Source organism: Osmerus mordax, chromosome 20 (assembly GCF_038355195.1).
Source record: "Osmerus mordax isolate fOsmMor3 chromosome 20, fOsmMor3.pri, whole genome shotgun sequence".
Classification (NCBI taxonomy): domain Eukaryota; kingdom Metazoa; phylum Chordata; class Actinopteri; order Osmeriformes; family Osmeridae; genus Osmerus; species Osmerus mordax.
This window is the reverse complement of record NC_090069.1, coordinates 8893341-8914592: the sequence shown is the minus strand read 5'-3', so window position 1 is coordinate 8914592 and position 21252 is coordinate 8893341. Positions and strand designations below refer to the sequence as shown.

General features: G+C 39.8%; 2 protein-coding genes across 2 annotated transcripts in view; one reads left to right on the top strand and one right to left on the bottom strand.

Annotated features, from left to right (window-relative positions):
* marveld2a (MARVEL domain containing 2a) overlaps positions 1-21252 on the top strand; it is a 134648-nt gene that overhangs the window by 80918 nt on the left and 32478 nt on the right. The gene's annotated exons all lie outside the window — the stretch shown is intronic.
* ajm1 (apical junction component 1 homolog) lies at positions 16156-19449 on the bottom strand. The gene has a single exon (XM_067258595.1). The coding sequence runs from the start codon at positions 19447-19449 to the stop codon at positions 16156-16158; it is 3294 nt and encodes a 1097-aa protein (XP_067114696.1).

Below are 21252 nucleotides of genomic sequence, written 5' to 3'. Positions count from 1 at the left end.
ACATTTAGATGCAGACATAAGACACTGAATGCATGGCATCATCATTATCAGGGATGTTTGTAATGCAAGTCTTTTCCTCTCAATGTTTTTAGTCTATCCTCAAGTCTTACGTAAAAGCCAAATTTTGGGTTCTGGGGTTGAAGATGGTATTTTGTAATGTGAAGGTGAAATGGGATCATTTGACCTAAATGAGATTGTTAGGGGATTCTTTAGTTTGTGGTTTTTGTGGTATTAATGTGTGTTTAAGTTCTCATATGTAGGTCTGTGATACTCTCCGTGTTTTCTTTACAATTATTATTTTAAACGCAGTATTGTCATACACATGCACAGTTACCTTATAATTCCTCTTTCAATTGAGTCCTGAAATATCATGTTCATAATATTTGCATGTAATTCCTTTGGGATTCTTGATATAACAACAGCTTATTATTAAGAACTGAAAGCTTTCTGCTTAAGTATTATAGTGCTACAGAGAAGTGTAGTAACTGGTGAAAGTTAAATCCAAAGAGAGAAATGACGACAAACTTAACAAACCCCCAGATAATAACCAAAGTTTTTTCATTAGGAGGGAGGTTTTGCAGTTACCTCCTTTGCTGGTATACCTTTTCCACTTCAAACTTTCTATGCCCACGTCAATTTAACAATTTAGTAGTGTGGTGTTAACCATGGTCCCTCCATAGTCTTGTACTGTACTTGCTCCAATTCATTTATATATTTTTGTCTGACCAAAACAAAGGCTAAATATACACCAAGTACAGCTAGTCAATCATTCTTTATGGCAAATCTGACTCGTTTTGTTTTTAAGTGTCTTACAGTTTGAGCATTTGTGGTTGTTTTGTCTTTTGAGCTTGTAAATATCAGAGTACAGGCAATTTAACCACGAAATCCTTTGCTCATTAGACTTTTGTTTTTAAGTCCATTGTTTTACCTTAAACTCTGTCACATGAGTTCCTGTGCTGCTTTATGAGTGTCAGGGGCCACATGTGGTTGAGTTGGGGAGGAGGCTAATCAAAAACATTCCAGCTAGCTCTGCAGCCTAGTACATGCATCACAGACAGATTGCATAGGTCTAACCAGGAGTGTGGTAAAGTGGAATAAGGAATGTGATCAGTAATTAGCCTCAGACTAGTGATCACCTGCTGTAAATCCTTGTTCCAAGTCCAAAGGTGTAGACCCCCTCTCAATTCAGGAGCATTTTCATCAAGAGGGATTCCAATGTTAAAGTGGCAGTCATATTGCGTTTGCATTTCAGTAGAAGCTACTTCTCAGTTTGATTTCACAGCTGACTTCTGGTGACTTGATATAGGCATTTAGAATGTAAATTATACGGTTGCAGTGTTTTCTTTTTCATCTTTCAACCGTGACAGTAATTCATCCACCATGAAACTTCAGGGATAGTTTATAACCTGTTGGTACTATTGTGGATTTCTCTATGCTAAATGCAAAACACTAGTTTCCTACCCAAGATTTTTGTAGTGGTGAAAGGGGGGAAATCCAGTTTCAGATAATTCTTGTTTAAAGGTAGAGGTGTTTTAATGTTAATGATTTTAAAGATTAGCTTTTTGAATATGTATGAGAAACCGCATGTTTAGTATGAAAGATAAAAGCTTGTTCCAAATTTCCAGTTTAGTTTCTAAACCAAAGCACATATTGAATGATGAATTGATGTGATGATAAAACAAATAGTGTATATGAATTGTTTGTTTCCATTGTTTACATAAACTCTTATGTCATACCTCAGGCAAGGAGAGGTCAGTTGAAGCGGGTACTTAATTTGTCCATTTTTAGTGTATTGTTAGACCTTTAACAATGAAAGTAACTGCATGTTTTTTTATAGCATTTTCTGCTGATGTATTTAGAAAAATACTTAATTCATTCTTTGATTGTGACCAAACAAATGTTTTACAGAGAAAGGCAATGAAGATTTGTTGTGTAGAAGTATACTAAAAATAAACAACCCCTACAGATAAAAGATACATTTTTTCAAATGAAAAGTCAGGGATTTTGTTACTATTCTGTCTTATTGTGCTCTAATTTATATATTTTTGTCTGGGTTTTTAGAACAAGCTTAGACTGGCCTCTCCTTAAACACAGTTTTAAAAATATTGGCAGTGGTCACTTTTATATCTGTCTTTTGAAGAATGTATTTATTAGTTTCCCTCAGTTTTTACCTCTTGATGAGAACCATATATGGTCAATATCAGGATAGGGTGTAACTACTTGTTCATCTTACAGAAAGATGACACAAAGCATTAAAGGTATAGTACGCTTCAAAATCAAAGGTGGTCTGAAAATGTATTTCTATGCACCAAAGATGTTTTCATTTAGTCTAGTTTGTATTTTGCTATATTCATTTTTATTTTATTTTACTCCTTTACTATCCAACACATTAATAAACTAGATCATATCAGCAGCCCTCAAGTCTAATTATGTTGAAAAGTGACTTGATATATGGCTGCTCTTGCCAGTGGCAGCTAATATGAACATTTTACAGAATAGATAGGGACTAACTTAAGAATTTGGCGTGTACTATCCTTTTAAAAACGTAGCCATAATCCAGGTCAAACAGTGACATCTTTTTCTATGATGAATAACTTAGCCCAAAGCATGAGGAATACAAATATGATAAAAAAAAAAAAGCTTATTTGTTTTGTGGTTCTTGTATGTCGTTTCTGAGTAAACCTGTGCTCGTTGTCACATGTCCATATCCAATATGCAGAACCACTGAAGAATATTGTGTTTCATCCACTGAAAGAGGTGGTGTTGCCAAAGCAACCTGGTTCAAGCATGTCATTTAAAAAGGAAAAAATGTAAAGCTGTTCCGTCTACTAATGCCATTTAGGAAGATGTTGCATTGTATAGGCCTACATCTGGGGGGAAAACATTACCATTCTCAGTTAACCCTTGTGTTATCTTCGGGTCATTCTGACCCATCAGTCATTGTGACCCACCGTCGTATTGCGACAAATTTACCTCATACAAAAACAAAGTGAAGCATTTTCTTTTAACTGTCGGGCTGTCTCAGACCCCCCACATTGGAATGGTTAAAAGAAAATTATTTTTATTTGTTTTTGTATTGGGTAAAATTGGGTAAACACAACAATGGTTCGTTATGAACCTTTGGGTCATGTGACCCGAAGGCAGCACGAGGGTTAATGTTTCAGAACAGCATTTGTGATGCCATCAGTTCATTTTGTGCAATATTGCAAACTAGATTGTCGATTGTGGCCATTTCCAGACAAGGAGGTCGGTACAATTTATGAAGGAAGACTTTTCATATGATTGTCAATCCTCTTTTTGTCACCTAAACTTGAGTATTCCAATATAAAAGCCACTAAACTCAAGCCAAATGCTTTTTAGGGTTTCTGACCCCATTTTGATGGTAGACTACATATACTCTGTAGTATGATTGTATTATTCTCAAGACCACATGTACTTGTTCCATTTAAGTCTGTCTTCTTGACGATAATATTTTTTCCCCCTGATAAACTTGGAACAATGCTTTCTCACAACTCCATGGGTTAGAGGGTCTGTCCAGCATTGGTAAACACAAGGCCTGCCTGTGACTTGTGCCATGTGATTTCATCTATAGACACTGTCTTAATGTACAAAAATAGCAGAAAACTTGTTTGTCCTCAGATCTTTTCATTAAAAATCTCAGAAATATGATTTAATTCTTTGTCAAACGTGTGTGCTATTTTGTTTGGGATTATATTTATAGTGCATTATAATGAATGAATATCAAACATTACAAATGTGGTTGCAGCTATTTTATGTAATTGTGCTGCCTAAAATGAGCAGGGTCTTACAACCCAGCTCATCTGAACCTAAACACGTCACTACACGATGCTATGATAAAAGGTGTGAGAGGCATCTGTGTGATCTGTGGAGATCCCTCCCAGGGGCTGATAGAGGCACTGGGGGAAGGGAAGTGTTCAGCCTAGGGCTCGAGCTCACAGCAGGGTGGGGTGGGGTGGGTTTGGGTGAGTAGATGAAGGGGGTGAGGGGCAACGTCTGCCATCTGTGGGAGTATCTATTGTGCCCAAGTTTGAAGAGAGATTCACTCAGTAGTTTTTCTATTTCTTTTGTAGTCTTTATCTCACAGACCTCCAGGTAGAACAGAAATCAAGAAGACAATTGTTTCCTATCAGCTGTGGTGTATTCACTATTTAGATGTTATGCCCAATCAAGTAACCTAGATAAACTCAAGGAAAAAGTCTATCTTGTGTATTTGTGCGCTGTTGGGTAAGTGGGTAACTCAATCATGCATACAAGGGACACACATTCAGTCACTTTGGTGAACGAACCGGTTGCCACTCTGGGCTCCTAGGCTGTTGATAATGTGCGGCCCATTATAGGCCCTCATCCTGTGGTGTCACATGCCACTTGACCCTTGAAAAGGTTAGAGTTCAGCACAATGGGCTGCATTTTGATTTGTACCCTCCCTCCCAGCCTTCTTTTTAGTCAGCCGTCTGCAAGCCGCAGCCCACAGATGCCTGTCTGAGAACACATCTGCGGAGGGCAATCATGCCCATATATGGCAAAGGAAACGTAATGAGATGCATTTCATTGTAACTGTTCCTCAGGAGTGTATTTGCATACAGAAGGAGGTGGCAAAACCGGCTAAACTCCTTAAGTGAGCAGTTGAGGGCTAGCTTGAGCTTGCCCCTGGAGCATAATGGTTAGGATTAGTGTTCTGGAGAAGACTACCTACATTATAGTGGATTGTTTTGTTTGGTGGGGAAGCCTCTTTCCATCATTAAAAAGATTATGTTGTTGCTAAACTTTTGAATTTGTTTGTGCTGATAATACTAATTTGAGTCTGTTGCGAAAGAAAACCTAGTGGGCACAAAGGGGAGGGGGATTGTACCCCTGAACCCTACAGCTGGCCTACGTAAAGTAGGTTTTTGCTGCTGCTCTGAACACCCCCCTCCTCTCTACCCAGTGCCCCGGTCTGGGCCCACTACAAAAGGACAAAGGGGGTCGGGCATTTAGGTTGGGTAGAGTGGTGGAGGGACTTACTTGGCAACAATAGGAAGGAGAGAGAGGGACCAGATGAAAACCCTGGACATCTGCTGCTCTAAAACGTATATCATGCTAATATACAAATGGCTTCTATGTCACACACAAACATGCTTCATTGACCAGATGAGGTTAAATTATGAAGACCCCCCAAAAAATTACTTTAGTATTCCTTCTTAGGATGGGGATGTAGCTAGTGCCAGATAGTGTCTGGGTGCAACATAGCATCTAGGTTATATATAATAATTGCCTTTGAATGGCACAATGTGTCCGTTGCTATGCTGGTGCTGACACAGAGTTTGTTGCTATATTGTATTGGCATGCATGTGGTACGCATAAAACAAACGCATAAAATAAAATGTCCCTGGACCATGATACCACTAACATTAATTTCTGCAATTTCTCTTTGGGTTTAATAAATTACCTAGCTACTGTAGGAGCCTGAGGTACCGTTTTAGGGAGGAAAACAAACTTAGATTTGTTTCATTTTTAGAAACGTAACATTGTTTTATGTATAATATACTCACAGCATGAGTGTTTGGTAAGCCTACAGTATAATGTCATTATTGTAGCATAGTTTTGAGGATTCCATCTTCACCAGCCTCAGAATTCTACAATGCACAATATTTGTGTTATTGTACACTTGTAATTTGTTCTTTCTTTTGAACATGGTCTGGATAAATGACTTGAAAATTGGTCTTTAAAAAGTCTGGCAACATTCTACATTAAGGGTGCATTGACTACATAGCAAAACCTATAGTGACAACATTGTGGTTACATAAGGAACTGCTCTGTAGTTACACTTCATTAGAGTTTAGTGGGACAAATTATTACACTTGTAAAACTTGGTATGGAGGGGGTTGTTCTTTCCAGGGGTGTGAATGTTAACATTGATCTTGTTTTGGTAACAACAGTCAACTGACTTTTTTCAACATTAGTGTGTGTTATTGTATGTGTAACAATGTACTGTGGCAACCCTGGAGCTCGGGGCCAGGTGATGCAGGGGAGGTTCTCGCTACCTGGCCGGCTAATAAGGACCACAGCTGCGCCTCATCAGCCAATCAGGGTGAGTCGCGGCATAAAATCTGGCCAGGGCAGGGGAGCACATGAGAGGGAAACCGTGGTGAGAGTTGCATTGTTTGATTAACACGCCCTGTTTCTTTTTTCATCATGCTAGAGAGCCACCAGGGCCACATGGGGATGTCCGTGGACCTTTCCTTCCATTGAGGAAGAATTTTGATTTGTGAAATTTGCATTTGAGCCCCACAGTACACAATGTCTGATATCATCTTCACATACTCCATAATGCATAGTATCAAAACATGGTCATTGTTTTGCATTGCATTTTTTGGTGCTCTCTGTTTTGCAATACATACATGAGTATTTGGTTAGCTCATGCAGTAAGAGCTGTAAGACCTGAAGAAATGTGTGCATCAGTTCACAAGATCCATAATTTCAAAGTAAGAGCTTCTGTTAGCGTGAGTGGCAATGTCATGGTTCAACCATTCTGTAACTGCCACAGCCACGGCCCGGTCCCTGTCCCTTTTACACCCCCTGCTGGTTCTCCTGTGTCATCCTACCTAGACCCTCCACACCTGCTGCCCATTACCTCATCATCCTGCAATAATTCAACTTGGCTTTCCAACCACTCCTGGTCAGATCGTTGTCACAGCTACTGTGGTAGTATGCCCTTTTGACCCTCAAGCATTGCTTGATTTACTTGCCTTCTATAAAACCTGTTTTCTTTGTGCCCAGGATTGTCATCCGTGTACCCAGTACCTGTTTGCCTGCCGACCCACTGGTTCACAACGCAAGACTACAACTAAAGACTACACCCCAATAAATCAACTCATTGTATCTGTGCTGCGTTTGGGTACACTCTGTACTACACCGTAATAGTAACATAACTTGTTTTATCACCCTTGAATGAGTATCATTCATTGTCTCTGTATTGACTGGTCAAAAGATGAGATAATAGCATTATTTTAACATGGGTTTATTGTTGTCATCATTTGAGATATCAATGTGAAATTTAACATGGTAGTACTTCCATTTCCTGTTCCTAAGGGAGAGGGAAATTAAGTTAAAGACACATGAATTGTGTACACAATTTGTCATTATACATCTTTGTTAATATTGCTGCAATATTGAATCATAATCACCCTATAGTGAGATATGTATCCCACTGTATACAAATCCACAGTCCTTCCAAAGTCTATTGGACCTGTGGACAGTGACGTTGTTTTGTGTTGAAATAAGGCATTTATACCACATTTTAGGTTCTAGGGTTTACAGAGTGGAAATGTCATCATAAAAGAGGGGCATAAACCGTGGGACTCAAATGTGGTTGGATTATTGTTTGTTTTTGTGTTCGATGTATTTGTTTTGTTTCATGGACCTGTAATGAGACTACTTTATAAGACGGGGAGGCAAGCTTAACGTTGAGACTAATGAAAAAGCTTAATTTGGCAACTGCAAGTATGTGAGATTCTACTTTTAGTTAATATTCTCTTATGCTGCTAATTCCTAAACTGACAACGCTCTTTTCAAGATAATATTAGAGCGGCATAGAAAAACGATCAATTATTCTTCACAGTAACTTGATGTCAAGCTTTCATATTCTAATCATGGTACCGTATTAAGATATACAAATGCTACTCTGTATGACTGAGACTACACCCTCTCCCTCAACTTTCTCAGGACACAGACATCCAAAGAGCACTTTTTTACCTCTTCCAATTAGGCAACACCCTCTAAATATTTGTTTCTGGCACCCTCTAGAGTATGTAAACATTTAGCAAGTGTTAAAACAGGTTTTTGCTTTTTCTCAAATCTGGATAACATTTCCATCAGGAGTGGTTGGTAAACTGGTGAATGATTAGTTACAGTTCACCAGCATTTCTATTTAAAGAGGAAGCCTCATATTACATAACACTTCTTATTTAAAAAGGTATTGTATATTGTAAGATATTGTTCATTTATATATGTAAATGAGGAATAACTTTCCTGTTTGAGGGTGAAACTTTTAATATGATAGGCAACAGTAATAGGACACCGCCTTTGGAGGAATGTGGAATCAAAGGTATGGGCCCTTTCAATGCTACTGTATGACTATCATAGGCATTGAATGGAACTTCTCTGTACCAGTTAGAAGCACAGCCAATAAGAAACGTGCTGGCTTGCTTTTGTTTTTCTGCCCCAGATCCCCTAAGCATTCCATCATGACCTTATTCTGCATGGAGACCCCATTAACACACTTACACAACCGACCCCATTGTCATGGTAGGAGACTAGTCAGAATGACCCTGCGGTTCCCTTTATTTCATGGACTAACAAGAAAGAACTAATGCTCTCATCAGCTTGCACTCAGCCAAGATGTCCAAATAAATATCCATACCACATTAATTTGAGTCATCCACTTTTGTTCAGTCTCTAGAGAATATCGGTGTGGTGTTGCGTAGAGTGCGGGACGAGCTAGCAATAAAGGTCTAGAACAGGGGTGCACAATTAGAATTCAAAGGCATCCTTCGACTAACATTTTCTCCACCCAAAGGTCCAAACCATTACCAACTAGAGAGTGTACAATTTCTGGAGAAATTTTGAGGTGTGCTTAAGTTGGTTGCAGCTGGGCCATTTTTTGGGCCGATCACCTCCAACTAATATTAAACATAAAAACATTCTGAGAATTTTCATGAGTGTACTTAAAATTTTACAACTGATATTTCAGTATATTTTAAACAAGTAGGCATACTTATTATTTATGAAGATTGCATAGATTAAAAAGCATACATTTGTTGTTGCTCATTTAGACTTCAAAATACTAAGAGTGAAGTGTAGAATGAAACAGGGTTCTCTTCATTTCTCATAGTACAAGAGGGAATGGCGAGCCTACAGTGCTGATTTTGTACGTTTTCCACTGACAAAGAAATGATCAATCTATAATTTTAATGGTAGGTTCATTTGAACGGTGAGAGACTGAATAACAAAAGTCCCAAAAAACACATGTCAAAATTGTTATAAATTGATTTGCATTTTAATGAGTGATATATGTATTTGACCCCTCTGCAAAACATGACTTGGTATTTGGTGGCAAAACCCTTGTTGGCAATCACAGAGATCAGACGTATCTTGTAGTTGGCCACCAGGTTGGCCATCCTAGTCAGTCGCCATAGTTCTAGTATTAGGCTGAGGCTACTCTCCTCCACGACTCCCCAACGTGACGTCATTGGCGAATTGCGCTAATATGCTAATGTTAACACCAAAAACGACAAAAAAATTTCTTTAACACCATTTGGAGACACGATTTGGAGATATTTTAAATTATATACATATCTTGAGTGCTTCATGTAGGGGAGAGTGGGGTGAGGTGTGCCAGTTTTTACTTAAAGTGACTTTAAAGCGGGGCCATAACAGTAATGCTTCCAACTAAAATATATACATATATTTCAGGATGTGGTGCAACCCTGGGAACAATCACTTTGGATATGAAATATAGTATTTAAGAAATATAGCTTTCTGAAAAAAAGTGGTCTCGTGGCACAACTTGCCCCCGGTGTGGGGTAAGTTGTGCCTTTAGAGAGAATACATTGGGGTAATTTGTGCCATTGATTATTTAAGTAAAACAGTATATTTTCATGTCAGAAACTGTGATGCTATATAAAAGCTAGACAAATTCAATAATAAAAATACTCATTTAAGGTTTATTTCAAGTTATTTTACAACATCAAAGGATTTTCTACAAGTCTATTACGCCACATGAGCACATCAAAGACTTGATTGGCAAGTCCAGTTATTTTATATCCTGGCCTTATTTCTTTTCCATCTATCTTTTTCTTCTCCATGTATCGTTTTAATTACATCCTGCATATGTTCATCTGCCTCGCCACCTGACGAATGGACTTCCCCTTCTCCACCTCTTCCACTGCTTTGTCCATGTCTAGAGGAGTGGAAGCCCTGCCTGTCTTCCTGTTATAACTCCGTAGCATGATGGTCTATTTCTATTTTCTGTATAAAATTAAGAATGTCACATAGTTTTAGTGATAAAATGTAAGAATACAATGTACAATTACAATAAAATAATATGTTTAAAATATTCATAAGTGGCACAACTGACCCCAGGCCCTTTGGCACAAATCTCCCCAATCCCACGTTTTTGGAAAAAATGCATCATCCAGCAGTTTTGAGCTAAAATCATGCTAGCTATATCGACTCATTGTATAGCTTACCAAAGCACTAAAACATGTGTGAAATGTTTTCAAACTTGTCTATAACTGTTCAGACACAACAATCAAAAAGCCTTGATCATAGAAAATGTACTTTGGAAGGCAAAAAACAGTTTTTTGAACTTAAATATGGTTACCTCTCATGCAATGAGGCTCTCTTCTTTGCAGGATAAGTAAAATGGCTGACTCTTCAAAAATGTGTGGTCACTTGACCAATTTCTTCTATGGTTCCCTAGAAACAGGGGGTGGCACAAATCCCCCCCCCCCCCCAAATCACCCCACTATCCCCTACCCATTAATCAACAGTAGTGTTTAACCTGCCATATGGCTTTTAAGTATTTACTCATATGACATTTCATTACAGTTTTTCTCGATTGGTTACACACATTTTCTGAATGCATACCTCATACTCTCAGAACTCTACACACAAATCAAAAAAACACACACACAATGGGCAAAACCTCTCACTTCTCCTGCAAAATTAAACTTAGCATTCAAAACAATGTTATTTAATCTCAAAATTGTATTTTGTTTTCAAATGACAAACACAAACCATCATATGAATAGACATTTATAAGAACCATTTGAACACTGATGTGCTCAATGTAAAACACTATGATGAATGGAAAACACTTCTTCTTCATTCATCATAGTGAGTTAGGCCTTTTTTTTGTTCAGTGTTACATTTACTACAGACAGTACATACATAAGTGTGTTGTAAAATATTTGAGAATATTGTTTTTATACTCAGAACACAGAAATACACGGTAACACATATATTTTACGTATTTTTCCCAGAAATTTTTTTACACAGTGTACATCCCAACCAACACAAAGTTGCACATACAGTGGTTTACATACAAAACAACAGAATAATTTACTGTATAGTGTATACAGTTACATTATTATTATTATTTTTTGTATTTGCCGTAATGTTATGGCGTTATTTTCTAGGACCATGTTCATGATTTCAGTTTCCTGTTCAGGAGACGGAAGACGTTCCCGACCACCTTGTGTTGGTAATCTTTCAGTTCTGCCAAACATATAGTAAAATACTGTAAATACTGTGTAGGAATACAAAGTAGGAATACATTTTCCAAATACTTGAAACATATTTTATTTTTACAGTCCTACAGAACAGTCCATAGGCAATACTGTACTACTGTACTCATTGAGTACTGTATTGATATGCAGTAGGCCTACTGCAATTTTGTAGTGAGAGTAGATTTCTTACCTATTCTCATTTCGGAAAGTCCCGATGATGGATGCTACAGTGTGCCTGCTCAAATGTGGCTGTACTCTTTGCCCAGCCTCCATCATTGTTAGACCATGGTTGACTACATGGTCAACCAAAGCGGCTCGGATCTCATCAGAGATTATGGTCCTTGGCCTTCCTCATCCTCGTCGTCCCTGTCCTCCTCCTCTTACTCTCACTCCTCTGCCTCTGTTTCCAATGTTGGCATCCATTGCTCAAAAACAGAAAAGGTCACCTGTTGCCCTTTTATTCTAAAGCTCTGATTGCTAATTGTAAAACTGTGTGACAGGTGTTTGTCCATGCGATGAGTCAGTGTGCGTATTTGAATGGCAGTGTGTTCTTTGTGAAAACAAAAGATTTTCTTCATGAAAATTGTGCCAAATGCAGAGAATTGTGTGTAGTGTTTTGAAAAAAGTGTGTGTTAGAACTGCAATTTGAGTGTAAAGCAGGAATTGTGCTTGTAGTTTAGCACAATTGGTTCATGGGGTTGGTGCATGAGTTACATGTTGTGGTCATTGTGTCTCAAGTACCAGTATTTGTGTGTAAACAATTGAGAAAAACTGTACAGTGTGGGGCTGTAGACAATGTGATGGAGAGTTAAATTAGCAAACAGTTGCACCCACAGCATGGGTAACCATTTGGCCGAAATTTTGTTTGCTAAGAAGCCTATCGAATGCCCATAGTCATTATCAGAAAAGCCCATAGGTAAGTTATGCCAACAATTTATTAACATAAAACAATAATTAGACACTCTTAAAATGAACTTTATCGTCCCCCACAGATGCATCAGATGAGATTGCGGTGGCTCTGGAGGCCGAGACCGAAGACCCTATGAGACATCAATTCATAATTTTAATTAGGCTACATTTAAAAAGTAAATGGTGTGGAAGTAAGACAGGCATTATTAGAATTATCAGTTTTAGATTTTTTTTTCCATTTTGAAAAAGTTATTAAATTTAGCATGGACTTAATGCTATTTTCCAAACGTTATTAACGCATAGGCCTACTGCGCTGCATGCTCAGCACAGCTGGGAAAGTCCCAGACAGCGCTCCATTCTACGATTTGTTATCCAATCATGTGCGTTATTTAAATCACTTTATGAAACTCAGACAATCAAAACTAAGTTTAGAATGCATGTTAGGAGAAAGACAGCGAGAGAAGCAAAAGCTAAAACTGAAACGAGAGAAGTTGTAGAATGGCTTGTGCATAAGTCAGTAAATACGGATCTCACACGCCACACCTTGTATTTCTCACGCTGAGAAGTAGCCTAACTAAGGGATACCTTGTCCCGCTATATAAAATTAATGGACGAGGCACAGGCATATGGAGGGAGGATTTCTGCCGCTTTCTGAGGTTTATAGCTGTCTCAGTTATACAGTTAAATGCCACCTACCAACCAATCTGAAACACCAGCCCCCACTCCCACTTATAGGTTATAGGACCTTAACCAATATTGTAGCACCACCCACAATATAGGTTGTAGTCTACTATATTTACATTTACATTTAGCAGACGCTCTTATCCAGAGCGACTTACAGTAAGTACAGGGACATTCTCCCCGAGGCAAGTAGGATGAAGTGCCTTGCCCAAGGACACAACGTCATTTTGCAAGGCCGGGAATCGAACCAACAACCTTCTGATTAATAGCCCAACTCCCTAACCACTCAGCCATCTGACCCCCCACTATATAGGCATTACCTATATTTTCTCTCATATATATTTATTTCTATTATTATTTTCCCACACTTAAGACTCTGTCCATTTTTGCACTAGATAGACAATGTTGGTGTCAAAATGTTTGTCTTGGTCCCGATTGAGTTGCTTGTATCTCCACCAACGTTCCGTTTCACGGTTTAGGCATAAGTGAAGCTAATGGTAGCTAACTAGCCACAGTGAGGACGTCAGAAATAGCTAGCTACCTAAACTGCTAGACAGCTGCAGAACGCCACAGGCAAAGGCCAGGGTGATAACATGTAGCTAGATGTGTTTCCAGGCTGTGAGGTCCAGGGGTGAGGTCTAAAGGCCAAATCCCAATACTCTGTCTTAAGGAGGAAGAGCAAAACGGAGCACAGCCGGCTTCTCCAGGTGAGGAAAATGGTACATTATGCCTGCTAGGTGGTGCTATTCTGTTCTGTAGCTGATAATCCAGTTCCAAAGCACACAATGTACCAGCTGTGTTAGCCAGCTACTGTACTAGCTACCAACCAGTTAGCTAATACTTCAGCTTTGTTTTCTCTGTATTTGCGCTGTTGAGCTAGTATCGTGGTGGGACTGGTCGATTATTAAAGCATAAATCACGAAAAGGGTATCAAATGATGATCATAAGTCCTGTAAATCAATCAATGGCATTAAATATCCGAACGATTGGAGTGGATACTACAAGCGCACAGTTTTCCAACTTACAGTACGGAGAGCCGGTCATCTTCTGACAGGGACAGTAAAAATTAATTTCAAGCTTATTTACGTTTTTGGGGGCACATGTTCAGTTTGCATATGGTACTGTTTGAATCACGATTCTAGCTAAAATACTGCGACAACGTTGTTTGAATCAGCTTGTTTCAAAAGGGGTTCTTTATTACTGTAATGTCGCCCAAACAGTGCATAAGCTGGTTTATTGGATCAGCTTTGGTTGAAAAGATTATTTTTGTGGAATTTACTACCCTGGATCATTTATTTCCTTATTCGATCCTGGCTGTTCTCAGCACTTAGCTAAAATATGTTTTTATTTTATTCTACTGTGAAGATAAACCATAAACTTGTCTTTGGGTACACACACAGTACAAGTCATGCATGAACATGGACACACAAACTGCAATTGGAGTGACTGATTGGCACAAGAGCTTTTGTGGTTATGTCTCCACCTAAAAACAGTCAGAAATTTGTTCCCAGTGTTCCCATGTCATTTATTACATATATATTATAAATAGCACACAATCAGACACATATGAAGAAAGGTAGAAAAAATACAATAACCTTTTCTAGACATTTTAATTTGAGGTCTTCTCATTTTCTTCATTCTCACATTTTCACTTGAATGGCTGACAATGAAAATATCCTGTATAGCATTGTTTACAACTATAAAAAATTACATTATCGAGCAGGTTATTATCAATGCTATGATAAAATCTGAGAATAAAAATAGAATTACGTGCAGTAAGTTTCTTCTTGCATTTGTACATTTAGTCAGCCAAAAAGTATAACATAAATATATCTGTGCTACAGGCTCAACAGTAGTTTGTCTTTAGGAAGTGTTGATAAATGATGCATACTCTATTTATGTCAATCCAAAAACAAAAAGCTTGACAATAAGCTACGGTTAGCTTGTTAGCGGTTGACAAAGTGTAGCTGTGTACCAAACATATTTTCCAATGAGGCTAAATAACATATCAAACATGAGGCAATATAACCTTTCTTAGGTTTCATGTTTTCTCTCCCCCCAAAAATTACAAACATAATAGAACTAGTGTGGCACAAATACACAACTAACATCATCTTCAAGCATTTTAAACTTTACATACCATACAGCTAAACTTGCCAGATTTGGCTCACCTTTTTTAAGGACAAAAACTGTACCTGCAAATCTCACTTACGAGTTTATATATTGTACTTAAGAGAAAGTATAGCTATTATAATAACTGATAACTAGCTTAAAGGAAATTGCATGATTTATCAGTAGTGCACTAACCATTTTGTCTAAAGTGGATGAACATTAAACTTTTTTCTATTCACAGTGTTTCAAATTTAACAGTATAAGCGAACACCTAATGTGTGTGGCAGACAACCGACCCATCATTAATCTACACGTTTTTGTCAAATATTGCTCCAGTAATTCTACCAAGAAAACATTAAAGCACCACTGAATTAAACTTCAAGTTGAAAGTCACATCAGTAAAATCACTTAAAGGAATAAGTTAATTTACAACACTACCATCTACAGTATGCAGTGATAGTGCAGCTACCCTTTAAAAGGATAAGAGTAGCACAACTTTCCGTTTTTTACTCATTTTGAGGAACACATTATCCCGATCATTCCAATCTCATTTTAATTTCAAACAAAAATGTAATTTTCAGGGGAGTAGCTTTGTCCTGTGGTATGTCATAATAATATAATGTCATAAAAACCGTACAATTCTTAATGTTATGGTTGTCAACAGCAAAAGGAATGTGATCAGTTAACCCATATTTTGCATAGAAAGTGTTTGTGTAGCTAAGAAAATAATATACCAATAGCCATACCATGAGTGATCCATTATGCAAAAGTCACTTAGTTTTTTCATCACAGGAAAGGACTACCATTCCAATAATTTCAAGAATGGATAAAATAATGATTTATAGTTCTTATTAAATCAAAATGGAAAAATTATGGGCAAAACCCCAACATGATTAATGCAGAGTTTGGGAATGACTTGGCCTCTCATTCATGTAGTGAAAAAGTAATTAAATGGCGTATTCCTTTTTAAAAGTATGTACTACTCATTTTGCATGTGTCCAATATTCTGATAATAAATAATACTGGCATCATAAACATGAGTTTCTTCAATAATAAAATACATATCTACAAACATTTATAATAAATAGGCTTGATATATAGATATGTATATATATAACAATATATATGTATTTCTATACATATATATTTACAACAAAAGGTGCACTTAAATAATGTCATCAAGAAGATGGGGGGTGCCTACCCAGTCGAGTGTTCTAGGCTCAGAGGCAGCCATGATCATGCACATGAACTGCTTACCTGTCCTCTTGTCAATAGGATAAATGGTTGTAGGAGTGAACCTTCTGTTGCTTTCCACAAACTCGCAAAGCTGCTGATAGACCTGTGGATATTCGTGGCGTAAGAAAACACCTCGGATTCTTAGCTCCCGTTGGATGTTGATAAAGCAGATTTCTCTGGCCTTCCTGCCCTCTTCTCCCTCTTTGTCAATATCAGCTGTGCCAGGTGGTGGTGTAAGGATCAATGTTTCCATGTCACTTTCTTTCTTGTGAACCTTCCTCTCTGGGCTAAAGGATGCCAGAGCCACCTTGGCATATTTTCTGACGGTTGGGGCTTGGTTCCTTGGCGATGGTCCATCAGGCAACTGGTCACCGACTGCAATGGATACATTCAAAAGGAAACATTCATTTGGGTCGTACTCTGTGCCAGCCTCTTGGAGCTCCTTGCAATACTCCCCCAGGTTGTCCTTGAAGCTGTCCAGTTCTCGAAGGGACAAGTAAGTAGGGGACATTAAGAGACTTTCTAGGCCATGTTGCAGGAAGTTACTGGATGACCCTGGGTTTGGAAAACCCAAGAAAAGGACTCCTCTTCCTCTGGAAAGAAAGCCCACTTTGGCAATGCGGGAGAAGGCTTTGTGCACCTCGACAGTCTCGCGGCAGTGCTTAATGATGTGACGGCACACACTGCCGATTCGTCCGTACAGACAACTTTCTTTATGAATGTCCCAATCTTCCCTGCGACAATTGCGTGAGCAATAGTAGGTATAGCAGCTGTGACAGGATTTGAAGTAGAGACAAGCATTGAATAAGGTCTCTGTCCTTCTGCATTTGTTGTTTGAACACATCATGGTGTCATCCTCATCCGGACTCTGATCTGGAGAACATTCATCTGCACTCCTCATGGCATCGCTGCCACCGTCTATGTCTCGAAGTGCATCAGGATTAATTCGTATAGAGGTGGGCTGCTTGTCTAGTGGTCCTGGTTCTTCTGACCCTGCCTTTGAGCCCTTTCTGGAAAGAGATGCTGCCTCTTCTTCATCAATCAATTTCTTGAGTTGGTCTAGAAGGTCTTCACTTGCTCTCCGAGTGGGAGGCTTGTAGTCAGTAACAAGGTCTGCGAGTAGCTCATCGAGTTGCTCCAGGCTTTGCTGGAGTGAGGCGCTGTTGTGTGTCTTTTCTTTGGTGGAGTCCACAGAGCAGGACATTGTTTCTAGCTGAGTAGCTTCTTGAGACACAGCAGTTCTTGAGTCCAGCACATCCCAACTAGCAGATCGTCCTTCAGACTTTCTGAGGTTGCCTGGTCTAATGTCATTATCAGTTATGGTGATCTCAGGAGTGACAAACCAAAGTTTGCTGGCTGTGCTCTTTGCTGTTTCAGTTGGACTCTTATCAATTAAAGAATTGTCAGACAAGGATAAAGCTGCGTAACGTCTTGGTGAAGTTGAAAGATTAACAACCACCGGCTGTGGTTTATCATCCATGGCAGAATTTCGCTTCTCTTGAGCAAGAAGGTTTTCATAACTTCGACCTCTCTGAACAGGCAAGGGCTGCTCCCTCTCCACTCGAGAGTTGAGAATATTGTCCCAAGACCTTGAGTACGGTCTTCCGTCAGTACCAATTCGTGGTGGCTCCATGCATGGATTAGCATACCAAGGTGTTGGCATTGTCTCTTGCCTAACTCTGGTTGGAGTGACCTGGGAGACATATGATGCTGGATGGGTGGAATAACCAGATGCATCCGAGCCATACCAGTCGTCTGGTTGTTGCTGAACAACTTGTGCACGTTTATGATGCTCTGTGTAATATGCCCTTGCCGGAATGTGATGCTCTGGTGGGGTTGTATACATGCCATTCGCATAGAAAATTCTTGGTGGCCCTGTTTGAATTTGATAAGTCCTTGGATCTTCCCCAAATAATGTTCTTGTTGGTGGTGTCTGGATAATATATGTCCCTGGCTCACTTGCTGTATATGCCTTTGAATATGCAGCTTGCACTTGGTATGGATAAGGCTCTAATTCAGAAAAATATGATCGGGTAGGTACAGTGTGCACCATTCGAGTCCTTGGATCCTGGACATACTGCACTTTGGGAGTAGGATTTTGACTATGTATGTCGTAGCATTCCTCCTGATAGTAAGTCCTTGGCTTAGTAGGGGCAATGGCCACATACCTTCCTGGGTCATCTGCATAAAAGAACTTGGTTGGCACATTGGGGCTGGAATGTGCCCTGCGTTCCCTACCATGATAATCACCAGACGAAGGCATTCTTTGCAGAGGGATCTCCATTGGCTGAATGTAACTATTTGGCATGCTGTGGGAATACTGGTATGCTTGCCTGTACTCTCCACTGAATGAGTCAGTGGGAGTTGGTGTCCTTGACGTGGAGAAATGGCGAGGCACTGTCAAACTTCTACTTCCGGTACTATGGTACCTCTGCCAGGGTATGTCAACTCTGGCAGTCACAGGTTTTCGTCCAGAATGTTTCAGGATGGCCATGTCCGGTTTGATGTCTACCCGACACCTGACATGAGGGCTTGTTGCTGGCTTGTCTGGCCCTCCCTCTTCTGCATTGTCTGCAACATAGAAAGGCGAATAGTGGCTTACATCGGCCCTCTGGGGCTGCAGCTTTATGGGATGCACCTCATGCATGAGAGCCCTGGTTGCTGCGTAGGAGGACTCCCTACGTGGTGATACCTCAGGTCTCCAGTTAGGGTTCCGTGGAGCCCGTTGGGCCTCCCTGCCTCTTCTTCCCATGGATGGGGAGCCTTCAAAAGAGAGAGGCGTGAGGTTGGTCTGAACTCGGGTGGCACTTTTTGATCTGGCCCTTCTCTTTTGCTCAGGTACAACCTCTTCTCGTGCCATCTCTGTGGTTAGTGGTTGAGGGGTGAGTCTATGGCTGAAAATGTCTGGTGCAGAAAAGCGGTATACCTGCTGGCGGCCCAATGCATTCCAGGCAACATCTGGATGGGCTGCATGCCTGTCAGCCTTCCTGTATGGGTATTCCATTGAAGATTTGGTGGATTTGGGGTACTCCAGTGACTTGTAGTCAAAGGTACGACAGTGCCTCTTGTTGACGTTATCCTGATTGTCCTCCAGTGTGTTGTGGTTTGGGGAATCACATTGTTTAGAGAGAGGAGAGGCTTTTGAGTGCGAAGAAATTAGATTAACTTTTATATCTTGATACACAGTTGATACCAGTATGTCAGGTGGGTCTGTGCGTGTCATCTTAAAGGGACTCTTCTAGTTTTCCCCATCAAATTGTTGTAAGGTTGATATTCCCTGAAAAATTAGAGATACAAGTCAATTTTTTGTTGTAAGCATAACAACACAATGTATGATAAGACATTTTTTAAACATCAGACCAATGGTATTTGTTATTTTCGACCTAATTTGAACAAATAAATAATATAATGCTTTTTAAAATGTGCCAATGGCATAATATTGATAGTGGGACAGTAAGTATTTTAGCCATGATACACACATACTGACTTTGCTACTCAGATTTGTCCAGGATGCACTCACACACACAAACTCACACACACAGTAAGGAAAGCTCAACATTATATAGCACAGTGAAAATACATATCAAATGGAGAATTAGGACAGAATAATTAAGAGGGTGAAAATGAACAGTAAGCATTTCTTCATGAAGATATGGATGGGTTGTTGACGTGACAGCATTTTCACTGTCACAGCAGATAGAAACTTTATACTATTTGTCACTGATAACCAGTGGCGGCTCCTGATAAATCTCATGGAGGGCGTTGATGGAAAAGGATACGGTTTCTCGATCAGTGGGTAAATTAACTGCTAGCAACAAGTATTGCTAATAGTACTAATAATACAAATAGTATTTGTATAAATGAAAATAAACTGACTCTCACAATCATCTAATTCAGTTGTCACATTCAGAATGTATTTTTATCAAGAATAAACAGCAGTGGAGCAGTATTTTAAATGATAATGTGCAATGAATATAGTAAAATAAGTGCAATCACATGATTAACTTTTTCAATTACATGACTCACTTATATAGCAATTTAGCTTGTCATTCTTTCAAAGCAGCCATGTGGTCAATTACTATCTCATTGAAAGCAGGCATGTTCCTGCTGTGTTGTCTGGGGAAATAGCCCCCGGTGGGATGTCCTAAGGCAAATTAGTCCCGATGGAGGGGCCAGACAAAGAGTGATTCACAAGACGCCATATGAATTGGCAAAGAAGTAGCTACAGCACCTCGCATGGAAAAGGGAAACCGGGGCACCCTCCTGGAGCCTGACCTAGAAGAGGAGCTCACTGGCTAGGGTCTGGTGGCCGAGCCTTGACCCACGGGGCTACGCCAGGCACAGCCCCGAAGGAGCTATATGGAGCTGTCACCCTGTGGGCCCACCATCCACAAGGACAGGCATTGGGGTTGGGTGCTTTGCAAGCCGGGCGACAGGCAAAGCCGGGAACCTGGGCGTGCTGACCCCCAGCATTGCAGACTGGTCCTAGGGATGTGGAATGTCACTTCTCTGGCAAGGAAGGAGCCAGAGCTAGTGCAGGAGGTGGAGTAGTATCAACTAGATATAGTTCAGCTCAACGCATAGCATGGGTTCTGGAACCAAACTCCTGGAGAGGAGTTGGACTTTATTGGGTGTGCTCAAGCCTTCGGCGAGAGCACAACATTTGTTCTCTCACATATATATTTATTATTATTTATTTTTGCCCCCCTAAATCTTTGTCAATATTTGGCCTACATAGACAACCTAGGTGTCAAAAGTTTCGTCTTGGTAGCGATTGAGTTGCTTGTATTTTTATTTACTTTCCGTTGCATGGTTTAGGCTGAAGTTAAGTTTTTGTGGCGAAAAGTGAAGCTAACGGTGGCTAATTTGCTAGCCACAGTCACTGACGTTACTAACGTCACGAAAACACGCGTGACTACCTGTAGCAGAACATTCCTTTCGCATCTGTTAACTTGGGGGATAGCTAGGCTAACTATAGCTTTACTGCAAGGCAGCTGCAGAAACTCCACAAGCAAAGAGGCCAGGG

What these genes read in the sequence shown, in the direction of transcription:
- ajm1 (XM_067258595.1), bottom strand. Translation starts at nt 19,449, where the DNA reads ATGACACGCACAGACCCACCTGACATACTGGTATCAACTGTGTATCAA.